Below are 18,990 nucleotides of genomic sequence, written 5' to 3' on the forward strand. Positions count from 1 at the left end.
TTCTTAGTTGCTGATCATATTTTGGGAATATTTAATAGTATGGCGAGCATTTTTATTTAAGGAACATCCGTGCTTAGTAGCTGTTCATATTTCGGGAAACTTGTTAATGTGAATGAAAGGGTTGGTGCATCAATGTGTTAAGATAAGCATGGGCTTGGCAGTGAATGTGTACATTATCAAGGTTCAGAATATACCACAGTTTGGGCAGTATTTCCTCCTTCCATTCAAAATTAAGGGCTTTTCCTGATTCTTGGAATAGTTATGTTGTATGCATCCTGGTGCGAGTTGCAGTGTGGTAGATTTTTGCTTGGCTTTCCTAACGGTGATCTGCTGCAACGAGATCACAGGTAGGTGAAGGTATTAGACGAAAGGAACCGCGTCGCCGCACATGGTGCATCAGCCACGAAAACAGTTAAAAAGCCATAGTACATTGAATCTGTGGTTGAGAGAAATCTTGTGAAACACTATAGTGGACGATAATGAAAAGTTTTGTAAATCGGTACACATGGAATTTTGAGTGGAACCCGTTTCGAGTCGCAGGAGAGACTTATAAGAAAGAAGAAGATGTTAAACAGTCACAATAACAATGATGGAGCATCATAGCAGCAGACCGCGTCATAGCAGTATCAACGAGCAGCAGTACGGCAGGGCAGTGCTACCAACTTACACAACGAGCGGGGACCCTGAAACTGGTACAGCAGACGAAGAGGTGTCAGACTCACAGATTCAGCACGTCGAGGCTGCAGCATTCAACGAAAGATAAGTTAAGTTTGTTACATGTGTTGTGTACGTGAGCTGAAAGACTGAGTAACATGGAAAGTGATAAAGATTTTGTAAATACGATAAAAGAGGAGGAACTCTCATTCAGTGTAAGTGCTTTACAAACTAGCATGCCCGAAGAGAGAGAAAGAGTAGATATTAAAATAAAAGAGGAGGTTTTTGATTATATTTCTTTGTTATCTACAGACAGTGGAGTAGAATATACTTCAAGGATGTCAATTAATGTACCTAGTTGGGGTAATGTAAATCCTGAAAGTGACATTAAGCATAAAATAGGTAGATAGTATTACTGAATTAAATGGGTCAAATGTGGATACCAAATTTGGTACAGTACTGGTGGAACAAAGTAAACAGGAAACAGTAATGCAGAAAATATAACCTGGAAGTACACAAGAAATGCTTGCAGCACTAATGGGTTCTATAAAATATGGGCATACTAATTTGGCGGAAACAATTGGTCAGACAATTAGTAGACTTGAAGAAAAACTCGAAAAGCAAACTTCTGATTTTAATGAAAAACTTGAGAAGCATACTGCGGTTTGAAAAGAAATGTGGAAAAATAATTTGACGTTGTTTGAAAGTTAAGTGGACAGCAAAATTTCTCAAGTTGCGAATCACTGCCAACAACCCATTAAAACTGTAAAAAGTGAATTAACAGATGCCTTGAAAAAATTGCTATTGGAAATCAACAAAGGGTAGATTAGATAAAAGAAGGTGTGCACAAAGTAGAGGTCAAAATAGCAGCGGTAGAGTCTATATGTGTAAATGATCACAAATTGTTAGACAGTAAAATCAGTTCTGAACATGTCAAATGTATGAATGAAGTAGAAAGTGTGTCTGAAGAAACTGTTCTTCAGCTAACTAACCACGTAGAAGAGGTTGAAAATAAGGTGGATGAGCAAAGCATTAGATTATGCCAAGTTGAAACTAACCTCAGACATGGAACTAACAGTAGTGGGTGTAGTTTTGTAGTAAAATCATCTGAAATATCGTATGTCACTAACAGGCTGTTTTTACATCTTGATCCAACATGAAATGTGCATCCAAAAGATTTTGGAATGACTTTGAAGGTGTTCTACCTAGTTTGTGATCAGACAGAAAAAATAGGGTTTGCTGTATGTAAATTCTTGGGACAGGCTAGAACTTGGGGGTTATCGCTACTGAACAGTATGGTACTCTAGATACATTTAAAGAGGCATTTTTTAAAAGAATATTGGGGTGAGCAAAAACAAATGGAGTTGCTATATAGCTTATGGGCTGGGGAAAAGTTTAATCCCAGGAAGGAAAGCGTAAGAAAGTTCGCATTAAAGTGGATGACAAACCTGCAACATTTAAACAATAAAGTCCAGCCAGAACAAATTGTTATGAGCCTTGAAGGTAAACTGCCCATGAACTGCTGAAACAAAATTATTGCACCTCTGAGGGTGACATTCATAAATTCATTCTAAGATATTTTGAGAGAGTTGAGAAGTTGTTGCATGAGAAGGAGCATGCAAATCATAATGTCACACCACCAAATAATGTAGAACCACAGTAGAATGTAAACATTAACAGAACTGGCATGTACCGTGGAAATAGCAGGAGCAGAGGTGCTGGGAGGTGGTGCTATCCAGCAAATGAGAGGCTAAATAATGAGGAGCAGGTCCACAATTATCGATCGTATTTATTGGTGTGAGGAGATAAAGTTGCGCCAAGGCGATACCAAATGGAGGTAAAGATAAGAAATGGTACAGAATCCCAGAATCCGTTAAACTAAATGCTGTCTGTGACAGGGCTAGTGTTTACAAGATGAGAAGGAGTAATTTGAACCAACTAGCAAAACCCTTTGTACGTGTTAGCACAAAACGGACAGGGATTATAAGTGAGGAGCAGAAGAAGGTAGTAACAACAGACAAAATGAGCTACATAAAAATCTGTACATTTAATGGACGTTTAGGGGACTTTATGGACAGACACAAACAAAATAAGCACTGTATTGCAGACGAAATGTGTGATGCATTAGCAGGAAATGTGACAGAAGCTGATTACCAGAAAGTCATGAAGTCGAGTCATGTTCTGGGAAGGAGAGAGTACAGAAGCTGCAGAATTACAGGAGATTAGTGATGTCAGTATAGAAGAAATACTAGCGCCTATAAATGACGACATTAGTGAGGCTATAACAGAGAGGTGGGAAAATGGTGACCAAAATGGGGGTCAGCCAATTAATTGCAGAAAAAAAGAGAGATAGGAAAGTTAGAATGGTCGAAATGCCAAAAAATGTTTTTGAGCTGTCATTGGTGGACAGTATAGTTAGTTGTTGTTGTTGTTGTGGTCTTCAGTCCTGAGACTGGTTTGATGCAGCTCTCCATGCTACTCTGTCATGTGCAAGCTTCTTCATCTCCGAGTACCTACTGCAACCTACATCCTTCAGAATCTGCTTAGTGTATTCATCTCTTGGTCTCCCTTTACGATTTTTACCCTCCACGCTGCCCTCCAATGCTAAATTTGTGATCCCTTCATACCTCAAAACATGTCCTACCAACCGATCCCTTCTTTTAGTCAAGTTGTGCCACAAACTTCTCTTTTCCCCAATCCTATTCAATACCTCCTCATTAGTTATTTGATCTACCCATCTAATCTTCAGCATTTTTCTGTAACACCACATTTCGAAAGCTTCTATACTCTTCTTGTCCAAACTATCTATCATCCATGTTTTACTTCCATACATGGCTACACTCCATTCAAATACTTTCAGAAACGACTTCCTGATACATAAATCTATACTCGATGTTAACAAATTTCTCTTCTTCAGAAACGCTTTCCTTGCCATTGCCAGTCTACATTTTATATCCTCTCTACTTCGACCATCATCAGTTATTTTACTTCCTAAATAGCAAAACTCGTTTACTACTTTAAGTGTCTCATTTCCTAATCTAATTCCCTCAGCATCAGCCGATTTAATTTGACTACATTCCATTATCCTCATTCTGATTTTGTTGATGTTCATCTTATATCCTCCTTTCAAAACACTGTCCATTCCGTTCAACTGCTCTTCCAGGTCCTTTGCTGTCTCTGACAGAATTACAATGTCATCGGCGAACCTCAAAGTTTTTACTTCTTCTCCATGAATTTTAATACCTACTTCGAATTTTTCCTTTGTTTCCTTTACTGCTTGCTCAATATACACATTGAATAACATCGGGGGAGAGGCTACAACCCTGTCTCACTCCCTTCCCAACCACTGCTTCCCTTTCATGCCCCTCGACTCTTATGACTGCCATCTGGTTTTTGTACAAATTGTAAATAGCCTTTAGCTCCCTGTACTTTACACCTGCCACCTTCAGAATTTGAAAGAGAGTATTCCAGTCAACATTGTCAAAAGCTTTCTCTAAGTCTACAAATGCTAGAAACGTAGGTTTGCCTTTCCTTAATCTTTCTTCTAAGATAAGTCGTAAGGTCAGTATTGCCTCACGTGTTCCAACATTTCTACGGAATCCAAACTGATCCTCCTCGAGGTCCACATCTACCAGTTTTTCCATTCGTCTGTAAAGAATTCGCATTAGTATTTTGCAGCTGTGGCTTATTAAACTGATAGTTCGGTAATTTTCACATCTGTCAGCACCTGCCTTCTTTGGGATTGGAATTATTATATTCTTCTTGAAGTCTGAGGGTATTTCGCCTGTCTCATACATCTCGCTCAATCTTGCTCACCAGCTGGTAGAGTTTTGTCATGACTGGCATAGTTAGTATGGGGGAGAAAAGTGATGAGGTTAATTCTGCAAAAATCTGTGTAATTTCTGGAAACATGGAAGGTTTCAATAGAAGAGAGGTTGGCTGGTTGGTTGGTTTGGGGAAGGAGACCAGACAGCGTGGTCATCGGATTAGGGAAGGATGGGGAAGGAAGTCGGCCGTGCCCTTTCAGAGGACCCATCCCGGCATTTGCCTAGAGTGATTTAGGAAAAGTCAAGGAATACCGAAATCAGGATGGCCGGACGCGGGATTGAACAATCGTCCTTCCGAATGCTAGTCCAGTGTCTAATCACTGTGCCACCTCGCTCGGTAGAAGAGAGGTTGTGAATGATTTGTTGGAGTAGGGTTCTGACACTAGCAATGAAAGGAAGGTGTTGAGTCAGCCAGTAATTAGTCTGCAAGCGTGTAATGAAGAAGTACAGTGTTTAGCAGATAGTGGCAGTGATTTATTTGCTGTGAGGAAAAGTTGGTGAGAATAGTTGCCAAATAGAAATGAACTAGTAATAATGCCAGTAATAGGGGTGCAGATAGTTATAGCTACGGGAAAAGTTAAAAGAACCTGTTAAACAGGAAGCTCTGTTGCCAGTAAAAATAAATGGTGTGCAAGTACTCCATGACTTCCTTATAATCCCTGAACTATGTATAAAAATGCTAATTGGTGAGGACTTCTTTAACCAGTACAAAGAAAGATTAAATTTTAATGAAAATGTAGTAATTTTTGAAATAAATAGGGAAGATGTTGTTGTACCATTAATTTCGAAAAAATAATTTGACCAAAGTAGAAGTAGACAGTATGGAAGGATGGAAGATTTAGAGGGCTACAATGAGTATGAGGATGATGTGGAGGTGGACCCCAAGGAAATGAAGGTGGTACATCAAAAATAGGGAGGCCTCAGAGGGCACTGCAACCTATGTAATGCTAGGTGTTTGACCAACACCAGGTGCTCGAGTTATTGACAATGCTATTTCAGCTTCTTTTCGTGTTGTCAATCTTTCTCTTCTGCCATTTTGAACTGAATCTATCATCTTTAATTTTCTTCTTTGTCAGTGAAGGTAAAGTGTTTGAGAGACTCAGAGGGCGTTATGGTGTCTTATGCTGAAAAAAAGTTTTATGGTGAGAGAAATGGGGGTCAAATTGTAATGGAGTGAAGTGACGACATAAGTGTGTTGATGTAGGAAAATAATTAAAGGTATGAAGGTGATGATGTAAAGGGAAAGTAGAAAAGGGTGCATTATCCTGCTGAAAGCTGACATTAAGGATTGGCATCAGTAATGTGAGAAGGTATACCATGGTATGTGGAAGTGTGCGAAGCAGTAATGCATCAGTTAAAATAATGGAAGAAAGGAAGGAATATCCTGTTGGAATTTGTAAAAATAAATTGGAGACTGAGTGAAATGTAGTGAAATGAAGTGCACTAAATGAAGGTGATTTTGATGAAGGAATACCAAAGTGTAGGGGTCAGGAAAAGGCATTCTGTAATGACGAAAAGAGGCCACATAGGTAAAGGGAGTTTATAAATATGACAAAAAATATATCTGGATAAAACTGAAGTACATTTATTCTGAAAGAAATACGAATGAATGTGGAGATTTTTATACAAGATGTTTTTATTTATGTTCAATAGTGGTAAAAAATATGAAGAAGAAGTGATGCAAAGAGACACAGCATCATAAAAGTGGTAACTATGAATAATAAGATGTTTGTACATAATTGCTTTGTGTGAAATGGGTTTTTCACAATAAATGCTCTCAAGTTGAATTAAAGTAAAGAAAAACTTTAAGTTTTACTTTCAATAACAACTAGCTCATTAAGTCTTCTAAAGGAAAACAATTCTTTAAAAAAAATTGCAAGTAGATTTGATCTTGCTGATTAAAGTAAAATAAAAAAGCAATACTGTTAATTTACTTTCATTTGAACTTAAGTTAAATGAAATATAAAATTTGTAAATAATTTCTTGTATTAATAAGTGATTGTGTAACAGGGTATATGTAAAAAAAAGTAGTCTTAGACGGAAATGTGGTTTTAGGGACAATGTTGCATGTAAACCCTCGGAGGACAGATATGTGGAGAATGGAGGAATGCTATGGATCCTGCAATGCAAAGGTGCCATAATCAAAAACCAGGGAAATTTTTGTGACAAAAAGACTATAGTAATGAGCTGGTACATGCTAAGGTAGGATAAAATACCATTATCAAATGGAAGGACACAAATCGCAATGCCTAAAAAAGTGAACAAGTAGTTAACTTCAAAAGACTTTCATAAAACATAAATTTAAAAATGTTGAAAAAGTTATTAAAATGTTGAAAATTTGTTTCAAAAATTTACATCAATTTTCTCAAGTACGAAATGGTTTTTCATGAAGAAATTAAGAGATTAGGCTAGGTTAATTGTAGAGTGCCACGTCCGGAGTGAGAAGTTTGTAATTTTAAATTATAAGAAAAGTGACAAATCAAAACTGAGTATTCTTTGCGCATCTTTTCTCTTGGAGATAGAGAATGCTTATAGCCTTTCAATGGTACGTTCGTGTGTAGTATGAGCTCTGAAGGAAGTTATAACTTGTTGGGTTTAGTTGTGCTACATGTTTCATTTTTAAAGTGAAGGCATATTTATTGTGGCATGTTTCTTAGAAAGTATGATTTTTTAAGGTAATTTTGTGTATGAGAAAAGACAGTAATTCTGCATGGCATATTGAGAAGATTGGTGACTAAAAACTTGAGCGCATTAGACACCGATAAACTTTATAGTATGGCGAGCGTTTTCATTTTAGAAAAAATTGTGCTTAGTAGCTGTCCATATTTCGGGAAATATGTTACCATAAACTTGCTAACGTGAATGAAAGGGTTGATGCATGACTATGTTAAGATTGGCACATGCTTGGCAGTGAACGTGTACATCATCATGGTTCAGTATATACTGAAGTTTTGCCAGTATTTAAACATTTCATTCAAAATTAAGGTGTTTTCCCGATTCTTGGAATAGTTTTGTTGTATGTACCACGGAGCGAGTTGCAGTATGGTAGGTTACTGCTCGGCTTTCCTACCGGCAATCTGCTACAATGAGTTCACAGGTAGGTGCAGTTAATGGACGAAAGGAACTTCACCGCCACAGGGTGTGCCTCTGATGCTCCTTCCATCTGATGTCCACTTTTGTAGTCGTTTGGCCAATGTTTGACATACCACATTAGCAAGATATAGTTTAAATTCCTGTTTTTCACAGTTCCAGGTTGTATTTCACATTTTCCAATAGCCCTCTTATTTTGGGAGGGACACACACACACACACACACACACACACACACACACACACACACACACACACACACACACACACACTTGATGTTGTGCTACCTGACAATTCAGCTGATTCTGGCAGAAATAGATCCTGCATAGGGCAGGTACAACACAGTCTTTGCCTCAACTTGCTATTCTTATAGTGTGTGTGGTGGATTGGCTCACTGAAGGGCCTTCTGAATCTGTTGAGTCGTGTATCCAGTCTTCAAAACACTGATTGTAAATGCTCTTTATCTGCTGTCAAACTATCTGGATCTGACAATGTTTGTGCCTTGTGGATCAACATCTTCAGAACTCTGTTCTTCTGCGCTGGGTGGTGAAAGCTTCTGGCTTGCAGGTACAAATCAGTGTGTGTAGGTTTGCAGTACACACTGTGGCCAAAACGAGTCATCTGCTCTCTTTTTGACACGTACGTCCAGAAATGGCAACCAGGCACTCTTTTCCATTTGCGTGATGAACTTAATGTTGGTGTGAGTTCAGATGTTCCAGAAAGTCACTGAGCCTATCCCTACCTTGAGGCCACATCACAAACGTATCATCCACATACCTGAAGAAGGATGTGGGTTTGCGTCTAGTCACCTCTAAAGCCTCCTTTCCAAATCTCTCCATGAGCATATCGGCTACCACAGGAGACAGAGGGCTGCCCATGGCTACACCTTCTGCCTTCTGTCCGATCACTGGACTGAATAGGGAATGTTTAAGAACATTTCTAGTAGGAGTGGACCACAGAGACAGCACATGGGACCACACCAGATTGAAAACAGTACACCAGCCCATAGACAGGTGCTCTGGGCCAAAGAGGGAACATCCAGGGATGCTGTTAGTGGGAACAGACCACGGATGGAACTCCTTTAAACTACCATGGACGGGGAAGAGCATATACTATGTGATAAAATGTATTCGGACACGTGGCTGAAAAGACTTACAAGTTTGTGGCACCCTCCAACGGTACAGCTGGAATTCAATATGGTGTTGGCCCATCCTTAGTCTTGATGACAACTTCCACTCTTGCACACATACGTTCAATCAGGTGCTGGAAAGTTTCTTGTGGAATGTCAGCCCATTATTCATAGAGTGCCGCACTGAGGAGAGGTATCGACTTGATCGGTGAGCCCTGGCATGAAGTCAGCATTCCAAAACATCCCAAAGGTTTTCCATAGGGTTAAGGTCAGGATTCTGTGCAGGCCAGTCAATTACAGGAATGTTATTGTCGTGTAACCACTGTGCCACAGGCCGTGCATTATGAACAGGTGCTCAATTGTGTTGAAAGATGCAACTGCCATCTCCGAATTGCTGTTCAACAGTGGGAAGCAAAAAGGTGCTTAAAACATCAATGTAGGCCTGTGCTGTGATAGTGCCATGCAAAATAACAAGGAGTGGCAGCCAACTCCATGAAAAACACAACCACACCAAAACACCACTGCATCCGAATTATACTGTTGGCACTACACACGCTGGCAAATGACGTTCACCAGGCATTCGCCATACCCACACCCTACCATCGGATCGTCACACTGTGTACCATGATTCATCGCTCCACACAACGTTTTTCCACTGTTCAGTCATCCAATGTTTAAGCTTCTTACACCAAGAGAGGAGTTATTTGGCATTTACCGGCATGATGTGAGGCTTATGAGCAGCTGCTCAACCATGAAATACAAGTTTTCTCCCCTCCTGCCTAACTGTCATAGTACTTGCAGTGGATTCTGATGCAGTTTGGAATTCCTGTGTGATGGTCTGGATAGATGTCTGCCTATTACATATTATGGCCCTCTTCAACTGTCGGCAGTCTCTGTCAGTAAACAGACGAGGTCGGCCTTTTTGCTTTTGTGCTGTATGTGTCCCTTCACGTTTCCACTTCACTGTCACATCGGAAACAGTGGACCTAGGGATGTTTTGAAGTGTGGAAATCTCACATAGAGACGTATGACACAAGTGAAACCCAATCACCTGACCATGTTTGGATTCCGTAAGTTCGCGAAGTGCCCCATTCTGCTCTCTCATGATGTACTAATGACTACTGAGGTCGCTGATATGGAGTATTTGGCAGTAGGTGGCAGCGCAATGCACCTAATATGAAAAACGTCTTTTTTTGGGGGTGTCCGGATACTTTTGATCACATAGTGTATGTATAAATACTGGACCCATTCCACTCGACAATCAGTCTGAGGTAGCACCTGATGAAGGTTATGGGTCGTGTTGTCAAAATATTGTGCAAGAATGATGCTGACATACAGCTGAATACCGGAAACCTAAAGATGTCAACACATCGCCAGAGAGATATGAAGAATTGCATCTGGAGAGCCTACAGAGCAGAGATGCACCAAAATATCAAGCTTCGAAAGAAGGAAGGGGAAAAGCAGACTTGTGTTAGTTGAGATTGAGATGTAGTACCAGTTTTCGTAACAATTAAGTATAAACCACACAGCAGCAAATAAGATAAAACATCTGGCCAGCATGGCACTTGTGAGAGAGGGGTTCCGAGATATGCACCACAGGATAGATTGATAGCCTGTGAGTTTTTTCACTTTCACCTGTACATGGCAGCCTCCTTAGCAGCTGTAGACAGGGACAGAGTAGACAATGCCTGTTAGTCTCTAAAAGAGTGCACCATGAACAATGCCACAGGATGTCAGTCTTTAAGGTTTGATAGCATGAGTAAGAAAACACAGCAGATAGAGACTCCACTTTGAAGGTATTCAGCAAGGGTCTCAACTCTGCAATGACTCTTAGAAATGTGCTCATTTCAGGTTTCATAAGTGCAATGAAGCAAGCAACCAACATACTTCCTCCACACGGTGCTGACCAAAACAAAACCTCCAAAAACGAAAATCTCAAATGATGAGAGGCTTGCAGTCAAGAGGCTCCAGGAAGATAATAGCACCATGGTGTTGCCAGCACACAAAGGGAATTCTACAGTCGTTCTGCAACCAGATGATTATGATGAGAAAGTGTGCCAGTGTCTGGAGGATCCTGCATACAGACTTTTTGAATGTGACCCTGTGGACAAAGCAGATGTGGACTTTCTTGAAGGAAACAAGTATGCCTTACAAGGTCATTAAACAACTACAACTGAGAGCACCAGTTCCACTTACTGTGTCAGAAGTACACAAAAAGGATGGGGCACTGGACCCAGTTGTCAACAACACTGGTGCATCAACACGTCCATTATCTAAGTACTCCAAAAAACTGCTGCTCCCCCATGTGGGGAAGCATATTCACACATTCACAGCTAAGGAGACTTCTTGTAATGTCTGACGCCACTGAATCTGATATAACAGTCAGTTTCGATGTGGCACCCTTTTCATGAAGGAGCCACTGAGACTCATGGGAACTGATTGCATGGAACTGGAAAATGCTCTGATGGACCTGCTCAGGCTTATAAAGACCTCAACTTATTTGTTGTAGAGGCCAATATTAATAGCAGATGGAAGGTGTAGCAATGGGCAGCCACCTGTCCCTAGTGATTGATGTTCATAGAGAGATTTGAAGAAAAGGCATTATGGATGGCTAGATACAAACCCACATGCTTTTTCAGGTACATGGATGATATGTTTGTGATCTGGCCTCATAGTAGGGATAGGCTCAATGAGTTTCTGGAACATCTGAACTCAAGCCACCCATATATTAAATTCACCATGCAACTAAAAAAAATGGCCAATTGCTGTTTCCAGATGTAATTTTCAGAATGAGAACAGATAGTTCATTTGGCCACAGAGTGCATCACAAATCTACACACACAGATTTGTGTCAGCAAGCCAACAGCTGTCACCATCCAGTGCAGAAGAATGGAGTTCTGAAGACATTGGTCCACAGGGCACAAACATTGACACACCCAGGTAGTTTGGCAGGGTAATGTTCTGCTAGAATGGATATACAACCAGATTCAGAAGGCTCTTCAGCCAACCACTCCACTTCCGTCTACAGAGATAAAGGTGACAAAAACCCCATGAATTGTGACACTGGGTTGGTTGGTTGGTTTGTGGGGCTTGAAGGGACCAGACTACAACGTGACACTGGGAACCAACTCAGTAAAGACTGGTATCCTGCGCTGTATTTTCTGAAAACTTAACAGCGGCAGCAGCAGAAATCCACAGAAAGAAGAACTAAGTGTGTCGACATGGAACACAGACCTCAAACAGAGCACCAGGCACTTCACAACAAAGACAGGGTGTTGCAAGGCACTTCTAGGGGGAGAACAGACCACAAAGGAAACACCTAGAACCACACTGGACAAAAAATGGATGACCAGTGCACAAACGGTCAGACCGAAGAAGGAATACCTACGAATGTTTCTAGTGGGAGCAAACCACAGTGGACTAAAATTGGAATGCCAGCCCAGAGACAAGTTCTTTGGATCGATGAGGGAATGCCTAAGGATGCTGCTAGTGAGAGCAGACCACAGACAGAACAACTGGAACGTACCGTGGAGGGGGAAGGGCGTAGGTGAAAATACTGGACCTGTTCCACTAGAAGAGCAGTGACGCAGCAGCTGATGAAGATAACAAATCACAATTAATATCTAGCAAGAACGATACAAATATTCAACAGAACACCTGATATCTCAAAATGTTAGCTGTTTGAGTCTCTACCTTAGTGATAGGCATGGAAATGTACAAGATAGTTTTTCTGTCAGTCAATAACCTCTCAAAAGTAACATTTGAAACTTCATCAACCAATCACAGGAGCACTAACAAGACCCAGAAGTAATAACATTGGAAAAGATTATATGTGGATATTTAGAACCAATCAAGATTTTGGATGGCTGTGATTGAAGGCTCTTTGTTTGACCCCCAAAGTAACATTCCAAACAAAAACAGCATGCCAAAGTGCAACAATGATAGATAACTTACTTGTAAATCTACCTGTCTTTCATGAAATAGATGTGGATCCCATAATAAATGGTTTACCTGATGAGGATGATGGTCAAATGGCAGCAATAAAGCATCCAAATCAATCAAGTTTAACTTACAAAGCAGAGAAAAAATTCACTGAATCGTAGACACTGACTCAGTTACTCTATTTAGAGAAAATGTACAAAATTCAAAGTGGGAAGTAATTTAGTAAGAGCACGTAGTAGCTGAAAAATTCAGTTATTTACTGAAAATATTATTATAACACTAGGAATGCAATTATGCTTTGGAAAGGCTCAGTGACACACAGACCAGAAACAAAGGAAAAATGTTGCTAGTATCTGGGAACAAAACATCTTATATGACAAGCAAAGGCCCAGTTCTAATCAAGCCTTATGACACCAGTTCAAGCAGTACTGCAAAATTCTTCAGTGTGTCACAAAAATGGCGAAAATCATGTATTCTGCACAAAAAATTTAAAAACCAAGAACAAGCAGGAACAATTTGACATTTTAGACATGAAATGAATAAATTCAATACAGGAAATGATACTGAACTCCCAGATGACAGCATCAGAGAGACAGATGGCAAAAAACTGCTCAATCAAAATCAGACTCAATAAACTTACTTCAACATTCAATGTTTAATATACCATCACACAAAAATTATTTGTGTCAGCAAAAAGTAGTAAATCTTCTTGCTATCTTAGACAAAGAACTAAAATCTTATGCTGACTTGGTAATGTCACCCTTGAGTCACCTCTGTAAATAGTCAATGATTCAATGTGTAGAATTTCCTATAAGTCTGAAGTATGCAGTATGTAGTAACACCAATACACAAAAGTAGACAGAAGCAACTGACCACTAATTATAGACAGATCTACGATCTCCCTCTTTTCCATCTCCTCGAATATTTTACAGGAGATTGTTTACAACACAATACTTAATCATATTTTTGAGAATAACCTTGTAGCTAGAGTTTAATTTGCTCCCATAAAGTCTTTACTACTGAGAAGGCAACATATGATTAATGAAGTCAATTCTAGCAGAATGTGTAAGTATGTGGTACATTTATATCGATAGTACTACAAGTGGCGCCAAAGCTAATGTCAATACAGTAACAGACATGACAGGAATTGATGGTAGTAAAAAAAAAGCAGAAATGAGGAACTGCTCTATATGATGGGTAGCAATCTGTCCTTTTTGTAATATTATTGTTATTATTGAAAGTAAGATCATACGCAAAATTTGTGGGACTGGGGATTTCTTGGTAGGGAGGAGAGTCATTGACTGACCTATACGTAGCTTTGGGTGTGTCCCAGGAAAGTGTGTCAGGAACATTGTTGTTCATACTGTACACTTGCAAACAATGTTAATATGACAAAGTTATCTCAAATTTAGCACTGTTTGAAAAATCTGCAAAAATATTCAGTAAGTTCTTAACAAGATTTTAAAAGTGCTGTGAAGACTGTCAACTTGCTTTAAATGGTGAGAGTTGTAAAATTATGCATTTCGCAAAATGGAAAAAAATTAGTGTCCTTTGACTATAATATCAACAAGTACCTGTTGGACTCCCGTCAACTTGAGTGTAACAATTTGTACAGATATGAAATGGGATAATCACATATGCTATCATAGGTAAAGCAATGGCAGAATGTTAGGGAAATGCAATTTTCATACAAAGGGAATTGCTTACAAAACACTTATGCATTCCATCCTAGAATATTCTTCAAGTTATGTGGGTCTCATACTAAACAGGACTAACAGGGGATATTGAACATAACAGAGAAGGGCAGCACGAATGGTCACAGGTTTGTTTGAGCTACAGGGAGTGTCAAGAAAATGCTGAAGAGCATGAACTCGATTATGTTTGTAGATATATGAAACCTACCTCAAGACAGCTTACACACGGAGTTTCAAGAACCAAATTTTAATGTTGAGTCCAAGAACATACTACAAGCCCTCACATGTATCGATCCTGTTGGTATCGCAAGAACAAGATTGCAGTGATTACAGCCAGCACAGAGACATTTAAACAAACATTCTTCTGACACTCCATTCGTGAATGCAACATGAAAGAGACCTAATAATTGGCACAATGAGAAGTACTGCATGCCATAAACTTCATAGTGGTATGCAGAGAATGGATGTAGAAGTTTATCATTTCCAATAAAGACGAACACAAAAACTTTACTTTTTTTTAACGCTTTCCATAGTACTTCCCCATCCTCCCTCTGTTCTAGATTATATCACATCCTCAATAGGTAAGTGGGAAACCTACAAAAAGTTTTGTTTTGATTGTACGCACATCTTTAAAATTATAATTTTCGTATTTTGGTTTGACGTTTTCTTATATTATTTCTTGCGAAACAGATCCTGCTGATGGAGTGGCTACGGAAGCATATCTTCATTTCAAAAACGGTAATTTTATATACTTTAATTTTATGCCATATCTTACCTACGTATACGATTTAGTTAGTTTAAAATGACAATTTTCTGGTATATTGTTATTTTACTCCAGCTTGATTGCGACACAGGAATGTCCTGTAGAGACTTATCGAACATAGCTATGTGAAAACATATCCGCAAATATCAAGCAACAATGACAAAATTTTGTAAGATTCGTCATTATCATCATTATAATCTCCACAGAGTGTTTTCACTAATTACGCAAACAATGTTTAGAAAGCAGGTTGTTCTTTGTTGACTTCATTAACACACTATCCATTATTTTTTTGCAGTTTAAAGTAAGTCGTTGTCATCAAATAACTGCATAGGTATTTAAGAAAATAAAAAGTTGTAGGTGAAAAACTGGATCATATTTCGTTTCGACCAACATAACGCTTCGTTAAAACTAAAATGCAAGCAATGGTCCACGAAACGAAAGCCTACAGGAAATAACAATTCGAAAACTTAATCGTAAAAAGACCTATATTTCTGGAATAAAGAACAAATGCTAGAATGCATTCTACACAAAATTACGTCCTAAGTGGGGTCAAGTTTATAGACACTATTTTACAAAATCTAGAGCAAATGTAAAAGTTTCTAAAACAATTGTTGACCCGCTTAACTATTACGGATCTAAAATTCACGAAAGTATCATAGTACTTTTATATAAAGCAGACTCAAATTTGATAGTAAATCGAAAAACTTACACATGAATATCTGTCGAGTCAACAATTCTTGTTTCTCTCCACAGCGCACTTATCAACAATCTCGATTTTTGCGGGCAAAAATTTTCCAGAGATGCCACAACTTGTAAACAAACCCTGAGCTCATATCTTTGATCAGCGTGTACCGTCGTTTTGTACTGTATACAGTGGCGCTCGGAAGTACCGGTGCGATTGTTTGGGGGAGTGGTGTATGTGTATGTGTATGTGTGTGTATTTATAAAAAAGGCAAACGACACTTTGAAATACCAAGTTATGTTAATTGCTGGCGTATGACAACAGCAACAATGCCGAGAATATCCCAGTAACAGTGAATTTTGGATGTGTAATTAGAACGCATAGAAGAATATACGCAGTCTTTCGAACTAGTTGGCACAGAAAATGATATTGCCCGATCCATTTGTATTAAGTATATGCCTTGTGGATACTGGAGGCGTGCTGTTTTTGTTGGTTTACTTCGTATCCTTTCACGCATTAAATTCCACATGCAGTTTCTTGGGCTACTATTTCTGTAGTAGGAAATCCGTTGCTATATTTATCAATGTATTTACTACCTTTCTTGTTTATAAAAGTGTTCATAATCGCGGTATCTAAACGACGAAGAAAGATTTTGTTAAATTTTATAATTGTATATATAATAGGTTTTTTATGTCTTGTTCCAAATTTGGGAGAAAGAGAGATCGTAGGGAATTCAATAGGTGGCGAGAAATTGTGGCGTTTTAATGCATTGCTGCCTTTCTGTCGAAGTAGGCCAGAAGTTATTGACGTGAATCATGTTTGATACTTGTTATCTAGGCTGTGTAGTAAATTGCTTGCTAGTGGAAAAGCACATTCATTTTTTTGTTGCATAACTTAGCGAATTATTTGTGTAAATTTGCACCCATGTCACCAATATAATGATAGTGGATTTGACATGAAGATTTACAGAACATTCAAGAATTTACATTTAATCACTATGCTCACCTTCATACACATGTATCTGAATACAAAGTATGCCTACTTGCCTCGGGGCCTGGTGGAATCCCTGTCAAATTCTGTACCTAATTCACAGCCAAGTTAGCCCCTCTGATGTCTGTTATGTCGTAGACCCCTTAAACAAAAAACTGTGCCCAGTAGTTAGAAAAAAGACTAGGTCACACCTGTCTACAAGAAGGCTGGCAGAACTGATCCGTAAAACAACTGCCCATTGCCCTTGTCATTCCTTTGTTGTAGAATGTTAGAACATATTCTGAGTTTGAACATAATGAAGTATCTCAAGCAGAACAACCTCCCCCATGACAACTGGCATGAATTTCGAAAATGTACATCATGTGAAACTGAACTCTCACTTTTCTCACATGGCAACCTGAAGGTCATGGATCAAAAGTCAGATGTATCCAGTATTTATTGATTTCTGGAAATCATTTGACCGAGCACAACACTTACACTTATTATCAAAGGTATGATCATATAGGTTCTCAGATAAGTTGTGTGACTGGATTGAGGATTTCTTGATAGGGAAGACACAGCATGTGATCTTGGATGGAGAGTCATTGCAAGATGTAGAAGTTAATTCTGGTGTACCTCAAAGAAGTGTGTTGGGTCCCTTGCTGTTCATGTTGTATATTTATGATCTAGCAGACAATATTAATAGTGATGTCAGACTTTTTGCAGATTATGCAATTATCTACAATAAAGTACAGTCTGAACAAAGCCATACAAAAATTCGGTATGAACTTGATAAGACTCCAGCATGTTGGAATGATTGGCAGCTTTAAACGTTCAAAAGCATAAAATTGCGCACTTCACAAAACGAGAAAATATATACTCGAGAGTCACAATTTGAATCTGTAAACTCACAAATACCTGGGTGTAACACTTAGTATGAACATGACAATCTCATAGGCTCACTGGTGGGTAAACCAGGCAGCAGATTTCAATGTATCGATGAATATTAAGGAAATGCAATCAGTCTACAAAGGAAATTGCTTGCAAATCTTTCGTGCGATCCATGCTAGAATATTTTCAAGTGTTTTGACCCATACTAAATGGACTAGCAGGAAGTCATACAGAGAAGTGCAGCATAAATATTCGCAGGTTTGTTTGACTTATGGAAGCATGTGACAGAGGTGTTTAAGAAACTGAACTGTGAGACTTTTGAAGAAAGACAAAACTGTCCCACCAAGGAAGTCTACTAACAAAGTTTCAAGAACCAGCTTTGTATGATGATTCTAGAAATATACTACAATCCCTCCCCCCGCACACGTGCTCACACACACAGCCCCCATAAGGGTCATGAAATAAGATTAAATTAATTACAGCATGTACAGAGGCTTTAAAGAATCATTTTCCCATGCTCCATATGTGAATGGAATGGACAAAAAAGCCCTACTAACTGGCACAGTGGGACATACCCCTGCTATTTACTTCACAGTGGTTCACAGAGTACAGATGTTGATGTATTAATGAACTTGAAATAACAATGGTGATGGTGGCTCATTTGTTCAGAATTCTAAATTTCTAACATTTAAAACATATGTACATAGACTTGCCATCGACTGCTGATGTGTTGTTTCTTGTGGGGTCTTGCTCTTACATCGATTAGATGTATGTTGCATCTGAAAATGGGGTGAATAGTCCCAAAATGGATTATGCAATAAAGAAATTAAAAACTATCCTTGCAACCAGGGGTTGGTTTATTTCTAATATTAAATACTTTCCCTGTCTTTATTCATCTGAGCTGGTCTCTTCAGTTCCAATGCTATGTTCAAATCCTTTGCCCTTTTCTTGTACTTATTTGTATAGGCCTATCTGTTTTTTCCATGTGAACTAGTGAAGGGTGGATGACAGAATTGCTCATATTATACTGTAATTTGCGTGAAGTAATTTAGATAACGCAAATCAATGTGGCCATATATGGATTTGATACCTACATCTCTCAAACATGAACACAGTGTCTTAACTGGTGCATTGTTTCAGTTTAGCTTCTGAGAACTACACAACTGACCCAAACTTCTCTTATTTCTGATTTTTCCTTCCTGTTGAATTTAAATCATACAACTAAAGGTTCTCTCAGATGGGAACGTTTTTATTGGAGAGGCATGTCAGTTGAACCTGTCAATAAATATGAAAACACTGACATCAAAGAAAACATTTAAATCAGTTCAGTAGTAGGAAGCATGTTGAAAG

At 38.9% G+C, this 18,990-nt stretch overlaps 2 protein-coding genes across 4 annotated transcripts in view; one reads left to right on the forward strand and one right to left on the reverse strand.

Moving 5' to 3' along the window:
• The window catches only part of LOC126278540 (intraflagellar transport protein 57 homolog), a 159,876-nt gene extending 143,957 nt beyond the window's left edge, over positions 1-15,919 (reverse strand). The window contains exon 1 of one of the 3 annotated variants that reach the window (XM_049978715.1): positions 15,808-15,910. The gene's annotated coding sequence lies outside the window, so the exon portion shown is untranslated. Of the gene's footprint in view, positions 1-14,543; positions 14,626-15,807 lie in introns of those variants that run through there. The other 2 variants (XM_049978716.1, XM_049978714.1) reach the window with 2 other exon arrangements.
• A 98-nt stretch (positions 15,920-16,017) lies between these two features.
• Positions 16,018-18,990, forward strand: part of LOC126278541 (protein cornichon homolog 4-like) — an 80,065-nt gene continuing 77,092 nt past the window's right edge. The window contains exon 1 of the mRNA XM_049978717.1: positions 16,018-16,281. Coding sequence (XP_049834674.1) covers positions 16,204-16,281 — 78 coding nt within the window. The 5' untranslated portion in view covers positions 16,018-16,203. The remainder of the gene's footprint in view (positions 16,282-18,990) is intronic.

This window comes from Schistocerca gregaria, chromosome 6, assembly GCF_023897955.1.
Source record: "Schistocerca gregaria isolate iqSchGreg1 chromosome 6, iqSchGreg1.2, whole genome shotgun sequence".
Lineage (NCBI taxonomy): Eukaryota > Metazoa > Arthropoda > Insecta > Orthoptera > Acrididae > Schistocerca > Schistocerca gregaria.